The 24,325-nt window shown below is 59.3% G+C and overlaps 1 protein-coding gene across 10 annotated transcripts in view; it reads right to left on the bottom strand.

Moving 5' to 3' along the window:
* LRP8 (LDL receptor related protein 8) overlaps positions 1–23,524 on the bottom strand; it is an 81,149-nt gene extending 57,625 nt beyond the window's left edge. For 2 of the 10 annotated variants that reach the window (XM_058552456.1, XM_058552455.1), the window contains exons 1-2: positions 23,291–23,524; positions 22,407–22,526 (exon numbers count right to left, since the gene is read on the bottom strand). In XM_058552456.1, the coding sequence (XP_058408439.1) occupies positions 22,407–22,526; positions 23,291–23,402 (232 nt within the window). In that variant the 5' untranslated portion in view covers positions 23,403–23,524. The remainder of the gene's footprint in view (positions 1–22,406; positions 22,527–23,290) is intronic. The other 8 variants (XM_058552452.1, XM_058552451.1, XM_058552453.1 and 5 more) reach the window with 5 other exon arrangements.
* Positions 23,525–24,325: the final 801 nt, after the last annotated feature.

Here is a 24,325-nt window from a genome sequence, read left to right on the forward strand (position 1 = left end):
GATCCTCTCTTCCCACTGGCATCCTAGCCAAGACCTCGGGCACCTCTGCCACTTCTCAGAGCCCCTCAGACAGGGTGCCCATCACCCTGGGGTCCTGAGCCAGCATGGCTCTCCCAAGAAGACAGGTCCCACCACAGCTTAGACGAAAGGGAAGTCACTTCTGAAGCAGCCTGCCCTGAGAGCATGCCCACTGCCCCACGACAATTCCACCCACCTGGTCTTTTCTTCACGTGGACGTTTTCTCCTAGCACGGAGGTTTGTAAGATCCTAGTCTGCTGCCCGCTGTGGCCCTCCTTCCACCAGGTGCAGGGTAAAGAACCATGACTCAAATCCTGGCTTTGCCCCTTAGTAGCTGTGTGACCTCAGGCAGGTTACTTGACCTCTTGGAGCTGTCTTCCTCATCTAAAACTGTGCTGATGAATCCTGACTTGCAGAGTGGTTGGCTGTGAGATAACGTACATCAGTGCCCAACACAGGGCGCTTAGAAAATATTCAGCGATGGAAATGCCTCCCGACTCTTCTCAATGGCTCCCTCACGCCCAGACTTTGTCCAAAGTAGGCTCTCAGGAAGTTTTTGTGACGACTGTTAAAGGTCACCAGGAGGCGGGACCCTGTCGTCCTGGGCCGCCTGGTTCCTCTCTAGCTCTGTTTCTCCATGTGTAAAGCGGAAGCGCTGTTTCTTGGAGAAAAAGGTCCAGGCGGAGTTGTCGCTGGGCAGCCAGCGGGGCTCACAGGAGAGGCTGTTTCAGGAGTGGCGACCCTGGCTAATCCCACCATGATTATAGCCCCGAGCGGGCAGAGCGAGGTCTGCCCCCCTAGATGCACAGACAGTGAGTGGGGGTCACAAGGAGGTCCAGCCACCAACATTCCCTGCCACCTCCACCCCTGCCCCCACACTGGTCTCTCCTCCACTCCTGTGCATGGGCCCAGGCCCAGGGAGAGCTGCAGGGTGGTGGGGGAGCTGGAAGGTGCCCAGCTGCCCACTTTTGGGTGAACGCAGAGCCTACCCAAGGCGGAGCCTTGTGAGGCTAGGGGCCAGGGTGTCTGGTGGTCACGTCTGCCTCATTCCTTGGGAGTGCCTCCACTCTGCTGGCAAGTCCTCCATGACCCCACATGGGATCTGAGGCCTCTTCTGGCCACAGCCTCATCACCCTATGTTGCTGTCACTCAACTATCTTTCCCCACCAGACGAGCAGCTCATTGGTGATGGGATAAAGTCTACCCAGTGGGCACTGAGGGAACGCTCAGGGATTGTGTGCTGAATGAATGAAGGAAGGAACACGTGATTCTGAGGCTTAGGTCTTTCTATCTATTCTGAATTTACAGCCCAAGATACAAGCCATATCTACCATCCTGCATTCTGCATATATAGCAAAAACAAAAGCCATTAAAACATTGCTTTAAAAATCCTTCATTCATGCATAATGACCTGGGCTTCAGTGGATCACAAGTTCTCTCCAGGTTGGTGGCACCCCCACATCCTTACCCCCAGGTACAGGAACTGCCTGTGTCCCCTTTCTCCCTTTCCCAAGACATAGCAGCAGTGCAGTACCAAGGAGAACAGAGTCGGGGGCCAGGAGGCCAGCTGTACCCCTAAGCTGCTGTGTGGCCTTGAGCAAGCCACTCACCCTCTTTGGGCCTCAGTGTCACCACCTATTGGATGAGGCGTGCCTCATCCCACTGAGGGTCCCACTGTTCTCTGAGCCCTGTTCCTGCTCCAGTTCATCCACATGACCCACATGTGGGAGGCTGTGCCAGCACCAGACAGATGGTTCTGGGGAAAGGTTCACAGTCTAAGGCTGGGGAGGGCACCAGCCTCTGTCTGGGACCCCACCTCCTGGCCTGCTTCTCAGGGAAGCCAGGGGGCACGTGGCCCTGATCATAGTGTGATAACGCCTCTGAGCTAGACCCTCATCTGTCCACTGCACGTTGAGGTTTACAAAGCTGTTTGCACACCCCTCCTCATTTAGTTCTTACGACCACCCCGTGAGGCTCAGAGAGGGACAGGATGGGCCTAGTCACAAGTCAGTGGGCCACCCATCCACCCAGCGTTCTGCACTGACACCACCACCCTGGGCCAGGCCTGCAGCCCAGCTGCCTCCTCCACGAAAAGGACACAGGATCTGCAGAGCAGTCCTGCCCTTGCCCCCTGAGCAACCCTGAGCAATGAGGGGATACCCTCTTCAAGAACCTCCTAGCGGCCGTGAAAATCCAACAGCATAAAAGATGCCAATGGCACAAAGCGGTGGCCAGAGCAACAGCCCACTGAGCAAAGAGAGCACTGCACAGGGAGCCCAGAACCTCACACCCTGGCTCTGTGCTTGGGAGGGCCTGGGTTTCCCCATATGTCAAACGGGGCAAGAATTCCGCCCCCTGCAGGCCAGCTGTGCACTTGCTAAACCTACCCCTCTCCCATCTGTGCATGTGACCATCACCTCAGCCAGGACGGGTCGAGGGGCCACGCCCTCTCCGCTCACAGCCCAGCTTGACTCACTGCACCAGAAAGCCAGGCCTGGGCACAGAAGCTGCTCAGGCAGACGTGCAGACCCCCGGGCACAGGCACACAGCACATGTACGTGCACGTGGCATGCTCAGATGTGCACCATGTACAGATCATACTCAGACACACACAGCATGCTATGCACACACACACTGCAGCACACGGACCACACCCCCCCACATGCACAGGTGGCTTCATGTGATGCTCACACACACACTACAGACAAATATGCATAGATTTTCCTGCCTCTCCTGTGACAGCCAGATGGTGGGATTCTCCCAGAGGGCTACCATTTAATGCTCTAATTAATTAAAAAAAAATCCTAAGTACCCAGGGCCTGGGTTTGTTCCAAATGTCCCAGGCATGGCCCAGCCCAAGGCCAAGGAGGGAAGCAGGACCTAAGGGGAAGGACTGTGGGGTCACAGAGGGCAAGGGGCTCCCACTGCACCCAGGCGAGGCTGCACCCTCACCTGGAGGGTTGATGACTAGCCTTGCAAAGGTAGCTGGGCTTAATGACTATCTGCCCAGACGTGGGCCTGACCCTGGTTCCAAGAGCACCCCACGACCCAGGACAGGGAGAGACCATCCCCCAACCCCCCAGCCCGCAGCATCCCTGGCAGGGCTGTCTGGCCTGCACACCTCAGCAGACAGGGAGCTCGGTCCCTGAGGAGGCGCCGGGGCTCCTGTCAGATGCACTGCAGAGGAAGGTGTTCACAGACACCGCGGTGGACTCCAGATCCAAGCTCGCCCTTTTACAAGCCCTAACATGTGACTTCAAGGCACTGTAGGAGGAAACAAAGCACCACGGAAGTCTGCCATGTGAGATGGATGAGGCGGAAGGATGATGGGCAGGTCCCAATGCTCCCTGCCCTCCTGCTTACACACCTCCAGGGAGGGGGAGCTCACTATGTCTCCAGGCAGCCTGCTCTCACTGGACCAGAGTCCATTCTCACCCACCTTTCCCTTCAAGCCCGACCTGTTCTCTGGGCCATGCAGCCCCAGTGGTTCAGGCTGGCAGGAACCGCGCAGTGCTCACCCTCCAGGCCCTTCCTCTGACTTTCCTGGGGGCACGTTTTTTGCTGCTTAGTGTTTGGGAAAACGCAGCAATAAATTTACTGCCTCACTTATGAGTAATTTGCTGTCAGGAGCTCTGCGTAAGCAGAGGGCTGAATTAACAAGGCTTAATTAACATTAATGTTGTGACAGATCTCAACCGGAGTCGGAAAATCCCCCATCCTCGCAGCCCAGGCCCTTGCCTGCTGCTTCCCTGCTCATGTGGGCGGTGAGAGGCCCAGAGAGGGCTCTCAGAGCTGCTGACAGACGTGACCAGGGGCTGCCTCTTTCCCAGGATTAGGAGGGATTTGGGATCTGGGGGCTGGAGGCTTGCACAAGCAGATCAGCACAGGATGCCAGAGCCTCTGCAACTCCAATTCCAAAGGAGCTTTCAGGCTAAGTCTTTCGTCCTTGCCTGGCACAGTGGCAACGCATAGGAGTCCAAGAGACCAGGGTTTGAATCTGCCTCTCACGCGCTGAGGGACCTAGGTGAGTCACCCACCTCTCTGTGCCTCACCATCCCTGCCAGCAAAGGACAGGACAAATCCCCCCTCCCATGGCTGTCGGAGGATCCACGAGGTCATGCACAGAGGGCAGAGGTGCTCTGAGTTCCTCGTTTCCTCCACGCCATCATAAGCATAGGAGTGAGCATTACTGAGCGATTACTGTGTGCTGCGCCCATCATCTCACTTAACCCTCCCGAAAGTCCTCTGAGGTAGGGACCACGATAACCCACCATACAGATGAGGACACCAAGGTACTGGGAGGGGAGGGGATTTGCCCAAGGTCACACAGGTAGTCAGCGGGGACGAGGGGACCACAGCTTCCCCCTACACTCACTGCAGAGCCCCTGGAAGGATCCAGAGATGCAAGGTGAGGGGCAAGGTCAGGCAGCAGGGGCCACGCTGGGGTGGGCACAGGGCCTGGCAATAATGTCTGTGGAACCAATCTGTGAATGATGGAGGAAGGGGACAAGTGTCCCACCAGAGGCCCAGACACCTGTTTTTCAACCACTTGAGACTTTGCTAAGCCGCCCCCCTAGTGCCCAGCCTCTGTCAGGCTCTGGGGCAGAGACAAAGGCAGTGGAAGGCGCAGCCCTGCTCTCAGGACTGGTACTCCCTCCTCAGCTTCCCCTAGGGCGCCCAGCCCAGCCCTGGCATGGGTGGGCACGCTGCAATTTATCATTAATGACTGCCACTATTAATATTAATGGTGAGGACACCTCTGACCAGAACCAACTTTAAAGAGCAGCAGGAAGCAGACACAGCTCCCACCCCCCGACCCCGACACCTCGGGCTCCCAGCCATCACCCTGCATACGTCTCAGGTCACTGACAGGACAGGCGTGTTAAGGCCCTCGGGCTCCACCTGGAGCACACCCACACCCTTGTCTCCAGGGTCCCCCGCTCTCTCCTAAGGCACCGCCCAGTTGGAGTTGCGGTGTCAAGGATCTGCCTGGGAATCGTGTGGGGAGGGAGAGGAGGGGGCTGGGGCAGGGGTGGACCTACCTCCAGAGTGTGACCCCTCCTCAGCCCCGCCAAGCTCCACATGTCCCAGCCCTGCCGCAATGCCCTGCTCCAGAGGCGTTCCCGGACCCCAGCAGCCCCCCACCTGCTGACTCAAACACTAGCCATAGGACCTTGAGGAAGCCCCTCATTGCCTTCTACCTCATTTCTCTCCTCTAAGATGGGAAATAAAAACAGTACTTGTCTCATGGGGCTGACGTGAGGATCGAATGAGATACGGCCCAGCACTGCGTGAGGGCTCAGTGAACGAGAGCTACGATTACTGACAACTCAGAGATCTGTGCAGTGGAGACCCAGCCCTGGCAGGTGCCACTGTGGAGCTAAGTGGGCTCGGGGTGTCTCTGGTCTCTACGGGGCTGCTCTAAGGCAGCAGGATTAGCCAGATGGCTCTGCATGGCCCCTGCGACAGGCCTGGGACCACGGGGCCTCTCAGGACAGAATCAGAAAGATCTCTGCTTCTGGAAATAGAAAGAACTGCCTTATAAAGAAGTGAGGTCTCCATCCCAGGAGGTGTGCAAACAGGGGATCCGTCCATTCATTCAACAAGCATTCACTGGACCCCTCCCTCTGTGCTGGGCCCTGTTTTGGGCACTGGGGGTAGGGAAAGAGAGCCTGACACCCAATCCCGCCCAGACAAACCCACACTATAAAAAGGCAACAGATGCCGAGGGTGCCAAACCAGTGCTGGGTCAGGCCTGCCTGCTCCTGTAAATGTGTCAGAGCCCGGAGAAAGGCAAGAGGCCCTTTGCCACCAAGAGGGCTTGGGAAACACTCGGGCAGCTCAAAGAGGGGCTGAGCTCTAGCCCGGCAGACACGAGGCCAGGCCCCAGCCTGCTCTGAGCCCCCATGCCCCATGACCCCAAGGGCCTCCCAGTGCCTATGCTGTCCTTGGCCTGGTCCACCTTGACCACAGCTCAGCGCCAGCTCCCAGAGCTCCTGTCACCCGATACCCAGTGAGGGGTGAGTAGGAGGTGCCCTTGGAGGGAGGGCCCTGCTGGGGTGGGGGAGGGAGGAGTGGCTGTCTCTGCTTGGACAGGGGCAAGGGCACAGCCCGTCCCAGGCAGGTAGGGGCTCACCACTTGCCCACTTTCCTGCCCCACAGCATCCACGCCCACCCGACTATGGTTCCCAGGGAGCAGGCTCCAAGGAGGCCCAGCAGCCAGACCACCAGCTGCTGCCCCTCCCCATACAAAGCCCCCTCCCCCAGCTCTGCCCGCCTGTGGCGACAGCCTCTTGGCACCAGCTCTCCCCTTCCCTCCATCTGTCAGGAATCGGTGCAGACGGACTGTGAGAACCACAAGAGGAAGTAGCGACTCCGCTTGGACCCTGCCTCCCCAGCACTCTCCCGCCACCCTGTGTCCTCTCTCCCTCTGCTCTCTGTCTTCCTTCCCCTTCTGTCTGTCTCCATCTTTTCCTACTGATGAAGACATTGACAAAGTGGGAGTGGGGAGGGGAAGAGGCCTAGCCAGCAGCAACCTTCACTTACTTGTAACCACCACACAGTACAGCCAACCATTTGTCTTCATCCCTTACCTTCTCCTCGTCCCTAAGGAGTTGGACTCTTGTGTGATTGTGGCCTCAGGCTCCCCATCTCTACAACTGGTGTAGTCAATCCTGCCAGGTTCACCTCCCAAGGGATACCAGGAGCCCAGAGGCAATCGTGGAAAGGGCTTTGTAAACTGGATAGCCTTGTGCAAGGCTAATGGTTGGTGTCCCCAGCTTCTTCCTCTTTAATGTGGGAATAAAGACCCAGTCTGCCCTCCTCTTGGGAGTAGTGAGGCCAGAATGGGACATGAACAGACAGAAAAATGCCTCGAAGGACATAAATGGCAGCAGGAAGGCAAGGCAGGGCCATCAAGGTAATGATCCTGCATTAACGTGAGGTGAGCAGGGCAGAGTTGGGGAAACTGAGGCCCAGAGAGTGGTCACACAGCTGTGTTAGAGGCCGGATGGGAGCAATGGCCAGGCATCCTGGCCCTGTCCATGCCAGCACCCCAACCAGGATGCTTGGCCCTGGCTCTTCCAGATCTTTCAAGAGGCTCTATTTCTCCCAAAATGTGGGAAAGAAATCAGCTTTTCCCTTTTTTTTAAGTGAGCCCTGCACAACTGGCACCGTGGCCCATAGGTAACGGGGGAGCCCTGCTGCAGGCCTGGAGGGGCAGCGGCCAGAGTCTGCGGGGCGCAGGGCGACTGGTCAATGTTTTGTTTGACATAGGACATTTAGTTTTAAAACTGGGACAGTTCCCAGCAAACCCAGCCGAGTTGGTCACCCTACCTGGGAGTAGACACTTGGCAACACCTAAGTGCTGGGCAAATGCAGGGGTGGGTGTTTTCACTGAACAGAGAGCAAAACCCTGCTCACTCCCCACACCTGTGAAGCTTGGTCAAGGCCCCAGAGGCCTGACGGAGAGGAAGTTCTGGTCTAGTTGCAGTCTCGGGTCCCGTGGGGCCCCATCTGACACCAATCACAGCACAGATGTGCCCAAGGAAGAGGAGGAGGGGTCTTGGGTCCTTCACCCCCTTCACAGCCAAGGAAACTTGAGGTTCAGAGAAGGGAAGCCAATTGCCCAAGGTCGCACATTGAGTTAGGGGGCCAACACTCAGCAGACAGGGCCTGGCTTTTCCCTCTCCAGAGCCTCCCGGTCCTGGCGGGGCACTGGCACAGAACTGAACTGCAGTGAAGGCTGGAGCTCGGACTCAAGGCTCCCATCCACACCAGGCGCTTACCCGGGACTCACAGAAACACGCACGCCCGGCACACGCAGCATGAGGAGCAGAAACACAGCACAGGGTGGGAGGGGCACTGGGCATATGCAAAGCTAGAGAGCACACCCCTCTTCCTCTCCTCCTCCCTCCTCCGCAGGCCCTGGCCAGGTCCCCTTGCCTCCTCCCCCTGAGGCCCGCGGTCTGGTGTGAACCGCAGACTCTTAATCAGACCATCCCGGTGCAGAGTGGCAAGGGCAGAGATGGAGGGAGACACAGGGACAGGGGAGCCCAGAGGAGGCTCTGACCCACCCGGCAGGGAAGGCTCCTGGAAATGGTGACTCTTGAGGTAAAGTGTGGTTGGGCAGGCAGAGGAAGGGCCTTCCAGGCAGAGAGAACCGCATGTGAGAGTGTGATCCCTGCGGCATTATTCCTTGTTTAGGGTATGGCTAGAGCATCGAGTCATGGGGTTTGGGGCACATGTGGATGGTGAGGTCTGGGGCTGGAGAGATGCCAGGTGCGTATTAGATCTTGAAGGGCCTTGAATGTCAGGCAAGCAGACTTGATCCTATGAGTGGGGAACATCACTGTAGGATGCTCAGCAAGGGCGGGACACAGCTCTGCATGTCTAAGAGCACTCGGCTGCAGAGCGGAGGACAGATGGAGGGAGAGATCAGGTTGGTGTGCTGCAGTGTCCGGGGGGGCCACAGAAGGATGGGGAAAGGACCTGGCAGGTGGCAGGGGAGGAATCCAAGGACTTGGCAGCCTTCAGAGGAGAGGGGGAGAGGGGCTGCAATGACTCCCAGAGTCCCGACCAAGGCCTGGGCAATGCTCATGCTGGGCACTGGTCTCAGGGCAGAAGAGGTCTATCCACAGCCCCCCAGTGCCTGTGTGCTGGGCCGCAGGTCATCACAGGGTCTGGGCACTGCCATCTTGCTCACCAGGAGACCAAGCCGTCTATCAAGATGTCACCTTTACCTCTAGGCACGGCACTCTCCACTTCCCTGGGAAGGGGGCTGCAGTTACAGGGGCAGGCAGCGTTTACAGAGCCCGAGCATGTGCAGCCCACCAGGCCCTGAGAAGCAGCAGCCCAAGAGAGAATGGGCTTTACCCGAAGCCACACAGCATGTCAGCTATCACAGGCCAGTAAGGGACACAGAACAGGCTTGTGGTGAAGGCAGGAGGCAGAGGCCCCAGAAACAGAGCTGGGACCAGAGGGGGGCAGGAGAGTCACTGGAGGCAGATCTGTGATTGAAAGGAAGACATTTTCTAACAGGAAGAGGTGTCCAAGAAACTATCTTTTGGTTAGTGAGCTCCCTGTCCCTGGAGGCATTCAAGCAGACATTGGACACCCGCCACTCCACCCCCTGCTGATGAGGGAATTCCTGCATTGGGATGGGGGTGGGGAGGCTACACACTGGCCCACTGGGGAGGCTGCTCCAGCCCTAAGAGCCACAGCTCACTCATTCATTCACTCAACGCACATTCACTAAGGCCTGCTCTGCCAGGCCAGGGACAACAGGCACTGGGGGTGGGTGGGGCAGAACCAGAGAAGACTCCTCTCTCAACCTTCCCCTCCCCCAACCAGGGGACATGAGGCCGGAGCTGGGCAGGGGACAGCAGATGGAGGCTCCGGCTGCCCACGCTCCATGTCACAGGTCTGCGTCCTCCCCTCTAAGGGACCGAGCTCCCTTATCTTCCGGGGCACAGGGCCAAGGGCTGGGCAGGGTCAGACACAATGCAACCTCCTCCTGCACCTCCCCCACCTCCCCAGAGGTCCCCGAGGCTCTGGGCTCATTTCCTAATGAGGTCCCCGGAAGAACTCTTCCTAATTAAATTAGGACAGTAAGTTATGGCCTGGGGCCACGGGAAGAAGGGGGGACAAAGAGCCTTTTGGGGGGCTCCCTACCCCTCCCATTCCACCCATCAGTGCAGCAGCCTGCACAGGAGGCTGAAGGACAGGCGGGAGATGGAGGTTCAGAGAAGGAGGTCAAAATAAGCCCAGCGAATCTGGACTTGAGCACCGATCGTGTGCCAGGCACTGCTCTTAGTACTCCTCGTAAATTAACTCACATGGTCGTCCAGCCACCTTGAAGGTTAGGTATTGACGGCTCCATTTTACAGATGAGGCACGTGCTCAGAGAGGTGAGTAACCCGCCCAGGGTCCCACAGCCAGGAAGCGGGAAAGTATGGACTTCTCCCCAGCAGCCTGGTTAGAGGCCTTGTGTCATCTGTGTCATGGTGGAGCCTCTCATGGGTGAGGCTGTGTGTGCAGGAGCAGTCAGAGGTTAGGGGGTCCTGGGGGTCTTCATGTCTGTGGCTCCCACTTGGCTGCACAGCAGGCAGAGGTTTGGAGTCAGGCCTGGACAGCGGCCAGGGAATCTGAATTTCAAAGGTTGCCCAAAGTGACTCAAACTCCTGATCCAACCCTAACTCCTTCCCAGGACAGGTGGGGAGACTGAGGCCCAGGGAGGAGCAGAGACTTGCCCAGGTCACTCAGCAAGTCGGTGACAAGGCAAGGCCACCCGGTTCTTGGTGCGGTGGGGCAGAGAGTCTGGGGGGACCGGCTCTCAATGGGGTTCGAGTAACCAACAGCGACAAGGGCTCAGGCCTCTGTTCCCGGGGGGAGAACTCAGCACAGAATCTGCAAGTGTGGCAGGGGTCTGGGAGAGGAGGTGGTGAAGAGAACAGGGGCTGCAACCACACGGGCGGGGGCGGACAGACCTCTGCGCCCTGGTGTGGCCCCATCCCTGGGGTAGGAAGAACCGACTGGCTCCACTGACCCAGCGAGGTCTCGAGGACTTCACACGGGCAGGAGTTGCTCATTACCCACGCGTATGAGCAGGAGTCCCAGGCCCCGGTTCGAGGGACTCGCCACAGGCCAACTAGGATGTGGAAGGACTACAGTGGAAACCCCGGTCTGGTGACACTGGGCGGCCACGCTTGTCCGCGCACCCTCGAGAAGCAGGCAGTCGTGGCAGGCGGGGGAAGGGGACAGGGAAGGGACACAGACAGTGTCCCCCTTGCAACTGACATCAAGTCTGCTCTGGCTGCTCACACGTATTCAAGAATCGGCCTGGTCGGACTCAGCAAAAAATAAACAGGCAGAAACCCTCGCATGGATGTAGGTTCTGCTATAAACAGTTGGTTCAGGCTTCGCACATACAGTTTAGGCCATGTCCCCTGTGTGAGGAGTTGGATTTCACAGCCTCTGCTCCCTGCTCTGGGCCCCCTGGGCCTCAGGGGACAGGGTTGCTCCTTGGACCCCCCCACACCTTGGGCCTAGCAGTGGCGGACTTCAGCTCACCCTGGCTCTCAGGGGAAAACAAAAGAATCCCAGAGAACTAGGGCTGAGAGGGGCCTGGGGATGCCCCACTCCCCATGAGCAGAGACCCCAAGAGGGGCAGGGACCTGCCGATGGCCCCTGGGCCACAGAGTGTATACCCACCTCAGCCCTCTGGGGGGCGGGCGGGGTGAGGGCCCGTCCGCAGGCTGCAGGCTGAGGCTTGGTGGGGAGAGGCTGCGGGGGGGGGGGGGGGGGGGGGGGCAGGCTGGGAACAGAGACTACTGGCGCCTCTCCAGCTACAAATAATTCCCCGCCACAAACAGCCCAGTGGGGGGCAGTGGCTTTGGCCCGACTCGGCTGCCCTTGGCAGCCGTGGGAGGAAGAGCATCACCTTGGCCCTGCAGCCTTCGTGTGTCCAGAAGAATCACCTTCCTCCTGGTATACACCCCCTCCTCGAGCACACACACCCCCTGCACACGCACCTGTGCTGATGCATGTGGCTGAGAGAGGGCTCTGAGGGTGAGAGGGCAACAGATGGCAGCTCGGGGTCCAGGAAGTGAAGGAAGGAGGAAGGAGCACCAGCCCAAATGTCCCTGGATTCACGCCACCAGGAAAGCCCACCCTTGGCCTCCAGCTGTTCACTTGAGCAGCTTAACCTGGGCCTGACGGGGCCCTCCAGCCTATCATCAGCTGCCAACTCTCTGATGTCAACCTGGATAACTAACCATGCCAGGCCGGGCCGGTTAAGCAGCTCTCCTTGGCTCCCTCTGCTTAACCAGTTCCCCCAGGCCACCTGGGAGGCAGCCACCGTGGGGCCCCCAACACGGACGGGAGAGGGACAAGATGATTCCTACATCCCTCCCAACCCGAGAGCTGCTGTTCTCCCGGGCAGCCACAGCCTCCCGCCTGGCCAGCTGACCTACATCTCTCCTGCTGCTATTTCAGCAGCTGCCCTCTTGTGTCCTTGGTGGAGGAGGAGAAAAGCTGCTGATGGTCCCTTCTACTCGGCCGTCCCCGTGCAGGGGTCACGGGCTTGGGAAAGGGAACACGGATGCTCACTGTCAGGGCTGGGTTCTGGGCAGAACACTTGACATCAGCCTGCACACTCTGAGAGCTGGGCTCCTTATCCTGCTCCACAGACCAGGATCTAAAGCTCAGAATGTAAGGCCCACGCCAGGGACCCCAGCTAGTGGGCCGTGGGGGCAGTGGGCCTGACACCACTTTTCTGCATCGCTCACTGCATCCACCCCAATCACGGGCACAGGAAGAAGGCAGAAGGGAAAGTGGCCAAGGAACCCGGGCCTCAGGGCCAAGTTCTGGAAGTGGACCCTAAAAAGTCCAGCTACCCTCCATCTGCCTGCCCAGAATCCAGCTACCAAGCTAGCTACACTCCTACCAACCCTCACTAGGCAGTAAGGAGCCCCCCCACCCCTACCCCCACCCCCAGGCCAGGACCGGCCCTGAGCCCAGCTCCAGGGAGAAGGAATCTGCTCAGGTGCTGGCTGCAGTGCAGTGGAGCAAGGACCAATGGGTCAAGGGGAAACAAAGTTCAGAGAGGGAGAGCCACGCGCCCAGGGTCACACAGCAAGTCAGGGGCAGAGACAGAACAACCATTATAATGCTGTGGAGGAGATGGATGCTACAAATTTCTTGAGAAGAATGAAGACCAGTTTTGTTGCCTTTTGACTTCTTTGGTGGGGGTGGGGAGTCCCTGGGGCCAGAACACAGTTGTCCTTTCTCTTTGCTTTGCTCTGTACGACCTGGCTGTGGCTACTTTGTCTGCCCCACGCGGCCAGGATGAGGTGGCCCTGTGCTCAAGGAAGAGCGAGGTCCTGTGGGCTGCCTGCCTGGCTGGGAAGGGCCATGGGGAGTTAGGGGTGCAGTTGTGAGGCGGCAAATGTCTCCTCGAGAGGGAGCAACATGGCGAGGATGAATATGCACATGCTTGGCAATGCCTTTCCTCAGAATTTATCTTAAGGAAGGAATCAGACCAACGCACAGAGGTGTAGTACAAGGATGTTCACCCCAGCACTACATAGAATAGGAAAAAAAAACAGAACGCACTAACCATACGTCCATCAACAGGAGACTGTGTCATCAAGTTATGGAAGATTCACGCAATGGAATACGATCTGGCCCTTGAAAACAATGATATGAATCTACAGTTATTGACACGGAAAGACGTGGATGATGTCAGGAGAAAACAACTGTCATAACACATCCTCATTTTTGTTAAAAAATTAACCAACGTGTTCATGCACACCAGCTCACATGCAGAGAAAAACCTCTGGGAGGATGTGCTGCTGACAGGGTGGTATAACCCCGGCTGACTGTTACCTTCCTCTTTTCACTTTTCTGTATTATCTATGATTTTTTTATTACAAGTATGAAATTACTTTTATATAATCAGAGAAAATTACTGCCATTGGAAAAATAAATAAATAAAATCAGTTGAAGTGAGTTTTAGCTTCAGCACCAACAAAAACCGTGTGGCCCTGGGCAAGCCCCAGCCCTCCCCAAGCCTCCAATTCCTCCCCCCCTTTTTTTTTTTGGTGAGGAAGATTAGCCCTGAGCTAACATCTGTGCCAATCTTCCTCTGTTTTGTATGTGGGTCACTGCCACAGCATGGCTTGATGAGTGGTGTAGGTCTGTGCCTGGGATGTGAACCTGTGAACCCAGGCTGCCAAAGCAGAGCACACCAAACTTAACCACTGTGCCACCAGGCTGGCCCCCAGGCCTCCAATTCCTCATCAGGAAAAGGGAGATGATAACTAAGTCTTGCACTATCCTCCTCGCAGGATGGCTGTGACACACAAACACTATGGTTCTAACAGGCTGAGAGGGCTGGAAACACTCTCCAGAGTGGCTGGGATAAAGTCCCTTGTGGCACATCAAGGCCAGTGACCAGAGGAGGAGGGTGGCCACAGGACCACTCCCGTGGACTCCCAGACTGGCAGTCCCAAGAGGCTTTGGGGCTGTCCGTCCTGCCACGTTCCAAGGGGCAGGTGTGTGGAGGCGATGGGGGGGTCACAGGAACTGCGTGGACCTGGAGCTCCAGAGCCCTGCCTCTCTGAGCGACTCTCCCAGTCACCAAGGATGTCCCGAGGGGACAAACAGTATGCTGGGTTCTGTACCCCCAAAGCGGCCGGGTTGTAGGCACCTGGGCTGGGCCCTGCCAGGGACACAGAGGTCAGACCAGGCACAGCAGGCGGGGAGCTCACAGTCGGGGCCCCCTCCTGAGCCACCCTGGCTGAGGGGCTATTTCTGGGGCCTGTGACACACAGCAGCTGGTGAGAGGAGCCAGGGCGAGCATGGCTGATAGTTAAAACTGCTGCCCAAGGGGCCCACCTCCTGCCTGAGGGCACCCAGGGGCCAGAGCTGCTCAGGGGGGAGCCGGACACCCCTGGCAGGGGCAGAGGGCCGCAGACACTCACACTGTTGTTATGACGGGGATGTGTGAATGCCTGTCTCCCTTCGCCTGCATCAGACTGCAGCCAGACAGGCGTGGCCCACTCCTGCCACTGACCAGCCAGCGTCTGGAACAAGTGACTTCACTGTTGGCTGCTTCCTCTGTGAAGGGCAGTGATGGCTCTTCAAGGCGCTGGCTGATGGAAGTCCTGCTCGAGCAAGCCCCCAGCAGGGGACACGCTCATGAACTCTTATTACAATTGACACTATTATCGTAGGTGAGTTCCCAATAGTCCGGGTGCAGGCAGGCAGGGCCCAACCAGGGGCGTGGTGGCCTGCGGTCCCCCAGCGTGGGAGCCCAGAGCCCTTTCTGTGGGCAGGAGCCTGTGCCTGGCCAAGAATACCTCGTTCCCTGATCCCGCAGGGAGGAGAGAGGGCAGAGTGGCGGGTGAGTGTGGCAGCGGGCGGGGGATGGGAGCCTACTGTTCTGACTTGAATCCTGCTGCGGAACGGAGGACACCCGAGTTCTGAGAATGGGTCCCCGTTGACACCTGGAGCCGATTTCCAGCCACCAGGGCCTTGGTTTCACCTTCTGAAGCCTGGGGCTGGAAAAGCTCCCACGTTTGAGGGTGAGCGCTAAGAACCCCATGTGCAGGGAGGCAGCCCAGGCTGTGTGACCACCGCTAACTCACTGGTGCTCTCTGGGCTTCAGGTGACCCAGCTCACAAGAGGGGCCCTGGCTACGGTCCCTAAAGGATGCCCAGCTCCCTCTCCAGCCTCAAGGGCCCCTCAGGAGCCCCTAGACCCCCCACATCTGACCAGTATCAGCTTCTCACCCTCGAAAGTGGGTGACGTCTCCTCAGTCCCGTTCACTCATTCACACGCCATCCCCCAAATGCCTCCTCTGTGCCAGGCCTGTGGTCCTGTGGTCCCCCACCTCAAACTGCTCAGACAGTCCTGAGCAACCTGGAGCTCCTACGATGGGTAGGACAAGGGTGCACAAAGCCATGGGCATCCGGACACGGGAGCAGTTACATCACACCAGGAAGATGGGGAAGGTTTCACGGAGGTGGCAATGAGCTGGGTTTTGAAGGATAAGTAGGAATGAGGGAAGGACAATCAGGCAGAGGGGAAAGTACGCGCCAAGACCCAGAATCAGGGAATGGCATGGGGGTTCAGAGAAATGAAGACCACACTTTGGATGATCTTGATGACTTGGGCTCTTGGACTTTTCTGGAGGAATGATGGTAATTCCCACAGGAATGAGGGAATGACACTCCTAGAGTGACTGGGGCCGACACTCCTTGAGGTCACCGGCATCAGCAACATATTGTTAGGTCCTCAGTTTCCCTAATCTGTGCAGTTGAAAGAGTAATCACCACCTCACAGGCAATGGCCAAGAGAGGCCTCTGGAAATTGTGGAGGGTCACACCCACGGGAGGCTGGACAAGCGGGGCCTTGTGTTGGGGCTGTGGGGTCTCCAGAGAAGAGGGTTTCTCCCAGCCACACCCCCCAGGCCAGAAACCTGTAGCCCAGGGAGGCAGTGCTGGACACTGCAGCCACTCACCCACTTCCTCCACACCGTCAGAGCCCCAGGCCCTCTGCCCCCACAGGGTGGACGGAGAGAGCTCGGGAGGAAGAGCCTGAGGAAGAGTCCAGGCCCCAGAGCAGACAGACCTGGGTCAAATCCTGGCTCTACCACTTAAGAGCCATGACCTCGGCGTACGAGTCACTTCTCCTCTTTGAGCCTCAGTTTCATAATTTTTAAAATGGGAATAATAAGAAAACAGCCCTCACAGGGCTGTGAGTAGCAAAGCTAATGAATGCAAATTGCCCAACACGGTGCCAGGTGTGGGGTAAGCAGCCAATATCTGTTATTAGTAATTCCCTCGGGATGATTTCTTTTGGAATCCCTAGTGCCCAGCACAAGGCTGGCGGAGTGGACAGCACGGAGGAGGAGCAGAGACTGAGGGAAGAACAAGGACATGCTGTAGGAGCTCAGGGACTGGGGGGCTGGAGGACGAGGGGTCAGGGAAGGCCACCTGGGGGGTGGCAACTCCACTAGGCCTTCGAAGACTGGGTGATCTGGATGTGCGGGCACCTGCGGGACAGGTGTTACTGCTGCTCAGAACCGGGGCCCGGGCCTGGCTCCACAGCCCCCAGAACACAGCCCCACACCCTCCCATAGGCCCAGGACTGGCTTCCGGGGGGAAGTGCAGGCCTGGGCGTGTGACTACCAACCCCGAGGCCAGGAAAGCTTCCACGTGCTCACATCCCTTCCAGAGGGATATAGACGAGTCCACACGCACCCCTGCTCCGCCAGTCCTCTGGGCCCTCGCTCTCCTCACCCTCTCCCCGGCGGCTTCTCTCTGGCTTCACCTGCTGCTGCTATTTCCCCAAGGAGGGAAAACTGTCACGTCAGCCGCCTGCAGACAATTGGGGAGGACAAGCTGACCAGCCCGGAGGACTGCTGCACTGGGGACCCCAGCAGGCCTGAGAAAGCCTCCTGGAGGGGCTCCCAGAGGGGACTCTGTCCCAGGATATCAGGTGGGAAGGCCCATGGGAGAGTCTTCTGCACACACTCCAAGGCCTGTGGGGCCAGCCCTGGAGGCACAGACCTGGGCCTAGAGAAGAGGGACGCTTGGAGCCTGCTGGGCAGAGCCCCGGGGGCTGCGGGGCTTCCTCCCCTTCCCAGCAACAGCCAGGAGGAAAGGGCGCAAGGCCAGACAGGACAACCAGCCTGGGGACAAGCCCATGGCCTGAGGAGAGCGTTCCTCGGCCCCTCTCCGGGCCCCAGGCCTCTCAGTCACTGAGACCAACCTGGCCTGTTTGACTCATTTCTTCCCTCAGCCCCTCCCTGGACACCTTTCTCACTTCTAGGTCCATCTTGGGGCCACCTCCACTGTGGCTGGGCAACCCCCCGGCTGAAGCACCCCCCACTGCAGGAGCCTTCAGACATCTGACTAACAAATGGGGGCAGGGGAAGCAGGGGGTCTCACAGTCAGGGACCTAGCACCTGGAACCTCCTCCCTCCAACAACGATCAGACCTACTGCCATCCACTGAACACCCACTGCTTACCAGGCCCATCACCTCATTTAATCCTCACATCTCTAGGAGGGAGAAACTGTTATCACTCCCAAGGCCATTCAGCCAGAGGTGACAGCTGCGATAGAAAACCAGGTATGTCTGATTCAGGGCCCCATTGAGTTGTGATTTCAACATAGGTCCCTAAGTCCCCTCTCTCGACTCTTGTATCTCAGCCTTGGGCACAGATGGTAGCAGGGAGGGCTTCCTGGAGGAGGTGACACCTGAGCTGAATCTTCTAAGATAAAAAGAAGGTAGCCAGGTGAGAGAGCAGAAAGAGTATTCCAGGCAGACAGAATGACACTTGCAAATACCTGGAGGTGAGAAGCAGTAGCAGGGCCAGAGTGTGAGGGAAGCTACAGTTTGGTGTCACACGCTCATAGAAAGAGGCAGGAAGAGGCTGGAGGGGAGTAGGCAACAGCTGGTTACAGAGGGCCGAATGCAGAGGCATCTAAGCTGACTCTAACCTATGGGTATGTGGGAGCCTCAGGAAGACTGAACGGTGGAGTCGCCTGGGTAGATGAAGAAACTGAGGTTCAGAGAGGAGAAGCACTATCTGTCTGAGGACTCCATCCAAGAAAGGAGATGCAGCTGGGCCCAGGGTCTGGGGTGTGAGAATGGGGCCAAGGCCAGGCGGCGCCCTGAAGGCCAGAAGCGGGTAGCACTCCAGCTGGGAGCTGCGGCCGAGCTTTCATTATTTACACGGCTGCCTCCCAGCAGGCCTCAGCACTCCTGCAGCCTGGCCTCGCCCAGCTAATGAGCTCTCAGCCACAGCAGAACTCGCCGTGGCCACTCTTTATCAGACTTGGGAGGCAGGGCGACGGGGCCGGGGGAACGAGGGCAGCCGAAAGAAGCCTGAACAAGGTAGAGGCATCTGAGCACAAAACCGGTCCACCTGTCCACCCAGCCCATCCACAAAGAGAAGTACAGAGCCTCCCAGAGCCGGGGCGGGATGTCATCTCCAGACGGGGAAACACAGGCCTGGGAGGACCTGCCCGAGGCCAACAGCTAGTGCTCGAGGCAGCGCAGGTTCCAGAGCGGGCACCTGCATTCACACCCCAGCAATTTCACTTAAAAACCACATGCCGTTGGCCCAGTTCCTGAACCCCTCTGCGCCTCTGTAAGAGGGGGTGATGCAGGTACTTCCTGCAGCCGCCCCATTTCACAGACGCGAGGAGCACGAGGTGACGCACGGAAGGTCTCAGCACAACGCCCACTCCACAGCAAGTGCTCAGTACGTGCCCACTGGTGCTGTCGTTGCCCTGGGAGCCAAGGGCTGGCCAGGGACCGGAACCCCCGTCTCTGCCCCCGACACCAAGGAGCAACAGGAAACTGAGGCCAAGGGGCCAGCTGGCCTACGTGACCCAGGTCCACAGCCAGGGATCCCACCCCACTTCCCCTGGCTGGGCCGCCCCTGGGCTTCCTTGGGCTTGGCCCTCTGGCTTCCAGCCCCTTCCTCCACTTTGAAGGCCCTTTGAGCAGGGAACTGAAGCCCCAGGAGCCTTTCCCTTCCCCATCCTGCCAGCTCTATTCGTGTCTCCAAAGGGCCAAGTCCCACTCGCTGTGGATGAGGATTAGGATTTAGAAGGTCTTAGTTTGAGTTCCAGCTCCAACGCTGAAAAGCTGTGGGACTTTGGGGGAGTCTCTCTGAACCCCAGTTTCCTCCTCTATAATATGGGGACTGTACCACCTATTTTTAAATGGTAAGCCCTGAGGGAATGGTATTTCTTTCAAGGCCTGGCTTAGCTGCCTCCTCCTCCAGGAAGCCTTCCTTGGCTTCCTCAACATACAAGCTCCCTCCCTCCGCCTCCATGGGCTCTCAGTATTCACCGGCAGCATTCTGGCCCCTTTGGAAGCTTGAAGTCATTTTGCCTCACACAGACTTCACTTACAAACTGCAATCCCCACTTTGCAGGCCCAGAGAGGTACAGAGGTGGGGCGGCTCAGGCCCTCTCTCAGAGTGGAAGGGTTGGAGTGCTAAAGGAGGGGGTCAGATATAAGGCTGGGAGGAGCCAACAGCCTCGAGCGGAGGACAGTTGGAAGAAATGCAGTTTGAGAAGGCGGCCCAGGATGGGGGGAACTCCCCAGATGGGGAAGGAAGGGGTGAGGAAAGACCACTTTCGAACACCTGGACCAACACAGCTGCCCGAAGCCCCCACCCCCTTCCTTCAAGGTTTCTCTTTGTGGCTCCCAGGGGTCCCTCTCAAAAGACCTTGTTGGGGGGAACACTCACCTGTTCCCTTCTCCTCGCCAGCCCTGTGGGAAGACTTCCCAGGGGAGGAGCAGCCACCCCCACGTGGCGGGTGAGGAAGCAGGCCCAGGAAGTAAAGCCGTGTGGGACTGATACTCGGGACCAACAGCAAAGCCCCCTCCCCTCCACGCCCGCAACCTCATTTGCTTCTGTTCACTAACTCTGCGCCTATGATTCCGCCCCTCCATCTCAGACCCAAAGCAGGAGCCCAGACTGACCATCAGGCTTCCCTGGTCCCATGTGGGGTCACCCAGCCACCCCCTACTTCACTCCTCCATCTTGCCCAGAGCCTCGCGTGGAGATGAAAAGCCACAGGCCCAAGATTCAGAGTGTGGCTTTCCAGTCCCTGGATCACCCCCCTGGGTCCTTCTGCACCCCACTCCCCACCACAGCCAACAGTGCCCCTGAACTAGGAGGCAGGCGGACATCCTGACCAAGTTATGACACTCGGCTGTGTGACCTTGGGCAAATCACTCAACTTCTCTGAGCCAGCGTCCTCATCTACAAACAGGATGACAAGACAAACTTCTGCTCCTCACAGTCCCCCTCATAAGACTGTTATATAGAGTCAGGGAGATAAGGTAAAACTAGCCCAGAAATGCAGTTTCTTTTTTTTTTTTTTGTGAGGAAGATCAGCCCTGAGCTAACATCCGTGCTAATCCTCCTCTTTTTGCTGAGGAAGACCAGCTCTGAGCTAACAGCTCTATTGCCAATCCTCCTCCTTTTTTTTTTTTTCCCCCCAAAGCCCCAGTAGATAGCTATATGTCATAGCTGCACATCCCTCTAGTTGCTGTATGTGGGATGCGGCCTCAGCATGGCCGGAGAAGCGGTGCGTTGGGGCGCGCCCGGGATCCGAACCCGGGCCGCCAGTAACGGAGCGTGTGCACTTAACCGCTAAGCCACGGGGCTGGCCCAGAAATGCACAGTTTCTATTTCCCTGCCTCATCCTCGGCACCCACTCTATGAGGGGACCACAGAAGAACAACTCCCAGTGATGAGAGTCGCTTTAATATTCTACGCTGGGACAGCCATTTTCCTAACCCCAGTAGCACTGGGGAACGGTCAGGGTCATGATTAGGCTAAGAACTCTGGAGTCAGATGCTGAAATTCAAGCTCCTACTTCGCAGCTCCATAGCTGCGGGGCAAGTGACTTAATCTCCCGCGCCTCGGTTTGTTTCTTCTGTACAGCAGGACCGTTCTGAGGACTGAAGGGTTTATATAAGACAAGCACTCCCCACAGGGCCTGGCACACAGCTGACAGTCAGCACATTAGTCATTACTTCCAATCGCCTCACTAGAACTGGTCCTCAAAACCAGAGCAGGAATCACTAGCCTAGCGATCAGGTGAGGAGACTGAGGCGGGAGGGAAGGATGTGGCCAAGTCACAGCCCACTCACGGTTGGGCCTGAGACAGTGAACCCAGAGGCTGACTGGCAAACCCAGAAAAAAACCTCGAGGACTCCACAGACAATGCCTGTCCAGATACCCGCCCCACTCCCCGCACTGTGTGGAGCTGTGGGTCTGCCCCCGCCCCCCGTAGACCCTGTGTTCCCCGGCCTGCAGGTGCGCTGTTCCCCAAAGTGCCCCAGCGCCCGGCACACAGCGTGCGCTCAGGGACCAGGAATGAATGACTGCCTGCGTCCTGTTTTTCTGTTCCTGGAACTACACTCCTTCCACGGCGACAACTGCCCATTAACTGCACCCTGTCCCACAGACATCCACGACGGCGCACCCAAAGAAAGAACTCCCAAGGCGGTCACACCCGCGTGTACAAACATCACACCCAGCCGAGGCGGCCCGCACACGGGCGGGGGTTCACGCGCGGCCTCGGGATCCCGGGGCCCCTTCCAGGAAACAAACTCTTCCTCCTGGCCCCCTCCTTCCTGGTCTGCCCCATGACTCATGCCCGAGCAGGGCGGGCAGGAGAGCGCGGTCGGCTAACCAGGGTGGCACAAAAAGGTCTTCACGGTGACTATGCAGAAAAGCAGAGGGCCTCGCCGGCACCTACTTCCCGGGGGATGCGCGCGGGGGTGCGGCCGGGGCGGGGCCCCTGCGCCCAGGGTGCCGGAAACCTGCACGCACGCCCGCTCCACGATTGGCCGCTCCGGCCACGGGGGCCTATGGGGTGGTCCTCGTCCAGCCAATCAGGGGCCCCGGGGAGCCCATTCATTCACAGACCGAGCAGGGAAAGGAGTGCCGCGAGGCCCGGAGCTGCGTGGAACTTTGAAGCAGGCGTGCGTTCGGTGGGGCCGAGGCAGGAGTCCCGGAGGGCCCGACCGCAGAAAGCTAGACGCGTGCAGGGACCGCCGAGTCCCCGCCCACAGTTCCGACCCTGCCTGCCGGGCGTGGCGCGCCCTTCTCCCGGGCCACGCCGCCCCGCGCTCCGCCTCCAGCCCCATTAGGACACGCCGGCCGCCCAGCTCCCGCCGTGTCGCTAAGAGCCATTCAGCCCCGAGGGAGGCGGCGCCCAGTTGGCTTCCTGGCTGCGGGCTCCGGCGATGAGGTCCACGCATCTGGCCCGGCGGCGGCTGCAGCCACGTGCGCACTGAGCCTGGCGCCCCCCACCGTTCCCTCCCTCCCGGCCGGCCACTCACGGCAGTCGTCCTCGTCGCTGTTGTCCGAGCAGTCGTCGTCCTCGTCGCATCTCCACACGGAGGGGATGCAGCGCTCGTTCCGGCACCGGAACTGGTTCTCTTCGCACTCCTTGACCGGCCCTGCGCGGGGGAGAGCGGGCGTGAGCCGGATCCGCGCGGGCCATGCAGTCCTGGCCGCGGGGAGGGATCTACTAGGATGAAGGAAAGGGGGGGATGCTGGAGCCAAGGGCCCCAGGGGCCTCGGGCACCCTCGATCCGGAAGGAGGGCAGGATGGTGGGGGTTCCTGGGATGGCGGGCTGCTCCATGGTAGGAGACTAGGCACACACCGTCGGTGTCACACGACTTAGGTATACCTCCCATTCAGACACACTCACCCGCACACTCGGCCCACAGTCAGAGATCCACGCAGACACAGCGCACAGGGAGCCCCGAACACGCCAGGACACCCACAGTGGGCGCTGCGGGCACATCCCCCTCGCACACAGCCCCTCTTTCAAGGCGACACGCAGGGGTCCCCGGAAACGCATTGTCAGGCAGGGAAGTCGCTAGGCTCCGCTCACCGCCGCCGCGGAGCGCGCGTGTCAAATAAACCTCAACGGCGAGAATCACACAGCCCACCCGAAACCATCAATAACCACCCCCCGCAAAGTTCCCGGCAGGCCAGGCCCCCACTGCGCCCATCCCCCGCGAGCAGGTGCCGGAGGGCAGAGCCCACGACGCAGGAGCCGCGGGGGGTCGAGGGCAAACGAAGAGATGGCTGGGTCCCGAGGAGCCTATCCACCCGGGCGCCCCGACCAGGCCTGGGCTCGGGGCCTCGCCGCCCCCCGCCCCCTGCCCTTCGGCCCCCGGGCCGCGCTTTGTTGGCGGCTCCGGCCGCACGCACCTTGGCCGCCGCGCAGTGGATCCGCCGCCGCCGCCGCGAGATGCTGGAGCCGCAGCAGCAGCAGCAGCAGCAGCGCCAGCGGCCGGAGCGCGCCCCGCTCGGGGCGGCCCATGGCGGGCCCCGGGCTCCGGCCGCCGCGCCCCACGCACCCGGTGCCGCCCCCGCCGCCGCGCCTCAGCCCGCCGAGTCCTCGCCGCGGCGCCGGGGCTGCCGCTGCCCCCGCCGCCGCCGCCGCCGCCGCCGCTGCCGCCCGCCCCGGCTCCTCGGCTGCATTTCAAGCAGGTTCCGTGACGCTCGGCGGCGGGGCGGGCTCAGGCTGGGCGCGCGGCCCCGGCCCTGGGCGGCCGCCGCCAGCGCGCGCGCCCCTCCCGCCGCCGCCTCCGCCCCACGCCCCTCCCGCCGCCGCCGCCTCTGCTGCCTCCCTCACGTCCTTGGTCCTCTCCTTCCTCAGCAGGCGCTTGGTGACCCTGCTCTGGGCCCGCCCGCGTGCTGGGCGCCGCAGACGCTGGGATGAGCCAGGCGAGGCCCCTGCCACCCAAAGATAGCAGACAGTCCAGAGGAAGCAGCACAGGCTGCCTGGAGGAGGTGACAGGCTTATAGGAGGCTGAGGGATGCCTAGGAGTGAACCTGGGCGGGTGGGGAGATGATGTTCCCCGGTGCACAGGCCTGTGCAGTGTGCACGTGGAGCAGGAGTGGTGATAGATAGGGGTTGGGGTACCCGGATGTGTGTGATCGAGAAGGTGGGGGAGCAGGGCGGGACCTCTGCACCCCTCACTGGCTACAACCCCATATTACACATCTGTGTAGCTGGTTAATGCAGCCATGTGCATCTGTGCATGTTACACACTCATGTGACCACGGCCAAGGATGTGAGGCAGGTGGCTTGGGCCTGGCCCACAGACTTTATTCACCCATCCTTATTCGGTACTCTCCACGGGGCCAGGCAGAGGGGCAGACAAGCAGGGGACCAGCAGGGACAACATGTTAGTTCTTGCTGTGATGGAGAGGGCAGGACCGTGGGGCACCACAGAAGGG

The sequence above is a fragment of the Diceros bicornis genome, chromosome 13 (assembly GCF_020826845.1).
Source record: "Diceros bicornis minor isolate mBicDic1 chromosome 13, mDicBic1.mat.cur, whole genome shotgun sequence".
NCBI classification, from domain to species: Eukaryota; Metazoa; Chordata; class Mammalia; order Perissodactyla; family Rhinocerotidae; genus Diceros; species Diceros bicornis.